At 41.4% G+C, this 6000-nt stretch overlaps 1 protein-coding gene across 2 annotated transcripts in view; it reads left to right on the top strand.

Moving 5' to 3' along the window:
• Window positions 1-1321: 1321 nt before the first annotated feature.
• The window catches only part of LOC121880177 (cGMP-dependent protein kinase, isozyme 2 forms cD5/T2-like), a 106075-nt gene continuing 101396 nt past the window's right edge, over window positions 1322-6000 (top strand). The window contains exons 1-2 of one of the 2 annotated variants that reach the window (XM_042387301.1): window positions 1322-1469; window positions 1950-2055. In XM_042387301.1, the coding sequence (XP_042243235.1) occupies window positions 1337-1469; window positions 1950-2055 (239 nt within the window). In that variant the 5' untranslated portion in view covers window positions 1322-1336. The remainder of the gene's footprint in view (window positions 1470-1949; window positions 2056-6000) is intronic. The other variant, XM_042387302.1, reaches the window with a different exon arrangement.

Genomic DNA, 6000 nt, shown 5'->3' with positions numbered 1-6000 from the left:
AGGACGCTGCACCACGACACCTTGATGGGTTACATGGGGAAAGGGGGGGAGGGGATTAAGGGGGACATATTATTTAAGCTTCTGGTCCTCCTTAATGGTCCATGATTTCAGTTGGTAGGGTTTGTAGTTAGGCCATATCCAACTTGCGGTACTAATTTTGATGAGAATATGTAAAATTAATTGACTAAAATAAATTGAACAAGGAAGATGAGCTACAGTTCGGTTTCTTTATAAGCTAGATGAAGAACTGCGGTCATTAATAGCCAGGGAAGGTATATCCTGTTACCTGTCTTTGGAGTAGCCTTGGTGTGAAGAGAAGGTGCCCGCTCTCCTGGTGGCTGTACGAGATAGACATTGTCGCTGCTGGATCAGTAGTAAGAATTGAACCCTGTGATGACACCGACGATAATAGAAATTGTGACACGAGACGAGAGCCGTAAATCATGGAATAGGAACTCAGTGTGGCCGGCTGTGAGTGACAAGGGCAGTGCAACTCTGGGCGGGGCTGGAAGGAGTGAGATTTTCTAGCCTTGAAATAGATACAGTATGTCACTACTTCCCGCCTCGTCATCCTGCTACAGTCATCATTCACGTAAACTATTCTTTGGTTCCTCCCCTGTCCTTCATTATCTTCTTTTTATGTGATACTTATCGTTAATTGAACATAATTGTCGGAACATAATAACGCGCTTTACAGTGGAGACGAGCCGTGACTGAGCTGGTTAAAACAATGCATCCCACTAAAGTTTCCGGAACCTTGGAGAACTGAACTGTGGTTACGGGTTTTAGGCTTCACTACCTCACAACACTATTTTTAATTTCCTGGTCCAGCGTAAGAGTACTGTGAGGCGCTGGACACATGGTGAAGTGTGAAGGAGGGAACACACTGGACACAGGTCATGGTGGAGAGAGTGAGGGAGGGAACACACTGGATACGGGTCATGGTGGAGAGAGTGAGGGAGGGAACACACTGAACACGGGTCATGGTGGAGTGTGTGAAGGAGGGAATACACTGGATACGGGTCATGGTGGAGAGAGTGAGGGAGGGAACACACTGAACACGGGTCATGGTGGAGTGTGTGTGTGAAGGAGGGAAGACGCTAGACAAATAACCAACTTTCATATATAATTTGCACATTTATTAGATAACCTTTTGAATTGTCTTCCTGTACAGAGATCAACATTTGATACCTCGTTTAAATATATTAAGTTAAACAACCTTTCGTAACACTGAAACAGGTTTGTGTAGAAACATGATATCTGAACGTATATTTTTTTCCCTGTTGATTTTAACCTTGTGTATTTCTTTCCTGTAAAAGTTTAATTGACCCCATACATGTTTGGTTCTTCCACAGAGGGTAAAGTGGAGGTGAGCAAGGAAGGGAAGCTGCTATGTTACATGTCGCCAGGCAAGGTCTTCGGGGAGCTGGCCATCCTCTACAACTGCAAGAGAACTGCAACTATAAAAGGTAAGGTTACTCTCTCTCTCTCTCTCTCTCTCTCTCTCTCTCTCTCTCTGACATTTTAGGCTATTTTTTGTTTTAATGGCATTATTTACTTCCGTCAGTCTGTTCGTCCATTCAATCAACATTATCGTAAACTACTGTTGTACGGTATAACCTAAAATTTAGCAGACTATGTTAACATATTCACAGACTTGCTTTAATATTTTTCTCTTAATTTACTCAATGATGATAATAATAATTTTAATAATAATAATAATAATAATAATAATAATAATAATAATAATAATAATAATAATAATAATAATAATAATAATAATAATAATAATGACTATTATTGTTATTATTATTATTATTATTATTATTATTATTATTATTATTATTATTATTATTATTATTATTATTATTATTATTATTATTATATACAGTAGTCTCTTCTACGTGTTCCCTAAGTAACACTGTTCATCTGGCCTTGACTCCTAACAGCTGCCACGGGATGCAAACTGTACGCTATCGACCGCAAGTGTTTCCAGACCATCATGATGCGTACTGGGCTCATACGCCAGGCAGAGTACACCAACTTCCTCAAGAGGTGAGTTCTTACCACCTGTTGTACTTCACTTATTTGTTTATATATGAGACACGAGTCAACAGGTATCCCCCCCCCCTCCATCCCCCGCTGACAGTCTTATACCTGGAGAGATTTCTGGGTCAGCCGCCAGTGTCTGTTAAATGGACCCTGGCGTTTGGATTTTTTTTTTTTACCAGTGCGTTTCACGTGCTAAGTTTTACCTTCCCAAGTACGGAAGTTATCGGAGATCAACACAGAAAATTTGTTGTCCCGTAAAATATTAGATTATGAATATGATAGATTAATTACTAGAGAACTGTAGTCACATCGTGTGTCCGTCTGCCAACCAATCAGTTGCCTTGCTGCTAACTATCCCTCGGCCCAACTTGCAAGTTTCAGTGAATCGACTGTAGTTTCTTCGTGGCAATCACCATGACCTATTAAATCCACTTATGTAACTCACATGACTCACTGACAGAAAAATTTTCAATAAGAGAACAAATATCCACGGTGAAGTAACACGTAGCCCACTCGCTCTGTTACCGATATATTTCACTTACCCCACCAATATATTTCTCCTACCCCACCAATATATTTCTCCTACCCCACCAATATAGTTCTCCTACCCCACCAATATATTTCTCCTACCCCACCAATATATTTCTCCTACCCCACCAATATATTTCTCCTACCCCACCAATATATTTCTCCTACCCCACCAATATATTTCTCCTACCCCACCAATATATTTCATACACCGCCATAACTTTGATGATGCAACTTCTAGACACACTAATAATGCATGCAGTTCAATGGCGCAACCAGAGTAAAAGTTGACCTTTTATTTATAGCATGGAGATATAGTTCAGTGGCCAAAGGGAAGGACGAGAATAAAAATTAGAAAATTATACATGAAACGTCTCAACTGAAGCCCCACCATCATGTCAACAAGGGTCTCTCAGGGGGGCTACGGAGCTTAATCACTAATAAGGGTCTCAGGGGGGCTACGGACCTAATCAGGGGGCTACACTACGGACCTAAACCACTAATAGTGACAGGCGAAAAACCAACCAAACCAGCATACTCTTAACCTAACACTATTATGATATTTTCTAGCTAAGTTATATAATGTTTATGTTGGGTAAGGTTAGGTTAGGTATGGTTGGTTCCTGTCGGGTGCCATCATAAATGTTTTCGGCCCGCAGCCACCATGAGGAGCCTTGTTTATCGTACGGTGTCACTGTACTGAATTTACCATCAACATATGTTTGGCATAGGTCTTCTGTTTTTGTCGTGTACTATTTTTATTTACTTGTATGTGGAAGGGTTACATTGAAGAATATGTTGACTGTATGAGTATAGATTAGGTGGAAAGTAGGATTAATAAGAATAATTGATTTTGAAAACTACTACGATGTACATATGACAAGCTACGGGTTTTTTTTTTTTTTTTTGAGGAAAACTACTACGATGATAACTTTAATTTTTACATATGACTAAGATAAAACTGGCTGCAGTACGGCAATCGCTCTTCTAACTGCACTTGACACCACACCTCGGTCCTATACACAGACATGGGAGGTAGCTGTCGGAGAGTTTCACTGGCTCCAGGTGAAACTCTGATTGCCTCAAGGGTGTGTAACATAGCCAGGGTTGCTCAATGCTTACATGGATGGAGAGTTAAGACAGGTGAAAGCAAGAGTGGTAGAGAAGGGGTAAATTTGGTTAAGGAGGGGTGGAAATGAGAGATGATTTAGCTGGTGTTTGTAGGTGTCGCTGCTTTAATGACAGATGAAGTTGTAAAATTAGTGAATGAGTGGAACAGTTGGTAATAGGAGACAGTTAATAGTGAAGGTTAACAGAGGAAAGTGGTGAAAATAAGGAGATGATAATGATAGGGACGACTGGATATTAGTTTAAATGTGATGAAATGGAAGAAGTGGATGTGTCGATGAGTGGAACACTGAGTGACGAATGGATTACGTTTACTTAGAGAAAAAGAGGTGATAAAGATGAAGATAAACAAGGGAATAATCTAACAGACTTTATTGTAAGAGTATGAACCATAGACACTGGATAAAAAAAAAACAAGTTGCAAGTGGCGAAAATATTGCATGAGAGCGATGAAAAGAAGTGTAAGAGAAAGAAATATTTGACAGAGTAGATCAAGGTTGTCTTAGGTGTTATGAACGTATGTGTTGTTTAGAGAAGTGGATGGTAGAAGAGAGAAGGGGAGTGTGTTGTGACTGAGGTACATCGAGTTCATTGATTTTGTTTGCATACATAACTTAGGTATTACTGGTATGTTGTGTGTCCTACTGTTGTGTGATCTACTGTACTGATTACTCGCAGTGTGTGTATAAAGCAGAGCCGTATAGGAGGTTGTGCTGGAGTTTAAGGGACCGTGGAGTTAAAACTTACCGCTACAGTGCATCAGTGTGATCAGTGACAGGTGTTGGGATCAAGGTGAGGAGATAAAGATTCCAAAAAGCAACACCGAGGAGTGACATTGATAAACTAAGAAATATCCAACTTTGAGGACGCCTGTGTATATGGATGAGTCTTGTCTGTAGTCAAGATACAGTAGTTGCAGTTCAGTGAGCCTCATCTTGTTACCCATATTATAACACCTGGGGAAAGTTCACTGCGCGTGTGTGCTTGTGTGTGTGTGTGTGTGCTTGTTTGTGTTCGTTGTGTGCGCGTGTTTGTGTTCGTGTGTATGGGTGTTTTTGTTCGTTTGTGTGCGCGTTTGTGTGTTCGTGTTTGTGTGTGCGCGTGTTTGTGTCTGTGTGTGCGTGTTGGTGTTCGTGTGTGTGCTGGTGTTCGTGTGCGTGTTTGTGTTCGTGTGTGCGCGTGGTGTTCGTGTGTGTGCGTGTTGGTGTTCGTGTTGTTTGTGTTCGTGTGTGCGTGTTTGTGTTCGTGAGTGTACATGTTGGTGTTCGTGTGTGCGCGTGTTTGTGTTTGTGCGTGTTTGTGTTCGTGTGTGCGCGTGTTTGTGTTCGTGTGTGTTTGTGTGCGCTGTTCGTGTTTGCACGTGTGCGTGCGCGATTGCGTGTGTGTAATACTAGATAGAGTTGACTGAATCGTGTACTGTATCTTGCTACACTCTTGAGTTATCAGGGGTTGGACGCTTCACCTCTTGACCGTGTGCAGTATATAACTTGTTTGTGCTTGTATGTATAAATCAGTATGCTTTTATCTTCTACACGCTAGGTAAGAATTTCTGTTTTATTAAATTTTGTGTTTTTTAAAACGATAGTTAAAACTGAGGTGGTTACCCCGTAGAGTTTGTGCCGTAATCCAGTAGTGTTTGTGACGTCATCCCGTAGTGTTTGTGGCGTTATCCCGTAGAATGTTTCGGATGGGTTTGGTGTAGAATGACTTTTGTGAAACGAAAAAAATAAAGGAATATTTTGTACACATTTGCGAACATTGGTTAATTACCTTGACGTCGAAATATTGGGGGATGAGGGAAGGGGGTGGCTAGTTGATAGTGAGGTGTGGTGCTGTAGTGAGGTGTGGTGCTGTAGTGAGGTGTAGTGAGGTATGGTGCTGTAGTGAGGTGCGGTGCTGTAGTGAGGTGTGGTGCTGTAGTGAGGTGTGGTGCTGTAGTGAGGTGTAGTGAGGTATGGTGCTGTAGTGAGGTGCGGTGCTGTAGTGAGGTGTGGTGCTGCACTGAGGTGTAGTGAGGTGTGGTACTGTAGTGAGGTGTGGTGTAGTTGTGGTGGTGTAGTTGTGGGCTCTAGTCAGGTGAGGTAATGTGGTATAATAAGGTGTAGTACTGTAATGCGAAACTTAGGATGGTGTTACAGGGGTCCACAAGTCAAGGCTGAACACCACCTCCAACCAGCTCTTTCTAAAACACAAACAGAGGTCAGGCAATAACAATTAAGCTTGAATAACAAAAGCTAAGATCAATCGTGGTTTTTCTGACACATTGAGATTTTTTTTAGCATGAATCCGGGT

This window comes from Homarus americanus, unplaced genomic scaffold, assembly GCF_018991925.1.
Source record: "Homarus americanus isolate GMGI-L3 unplaced genomic scaffold, GMGI_Hamer_2.0 scaffold30108, whole genome shotgun sequence".
In the NCBI taxonomy this organism is placed as follows: Eukaryota; Metazoa; Arthropoda; class Malacostraca; order Decapoda; family Nephropidae; genus Homarus; species Homarus americanus.
This window is presented reverse-complemented; position numbering and strand designations above follow the sequence as displayed.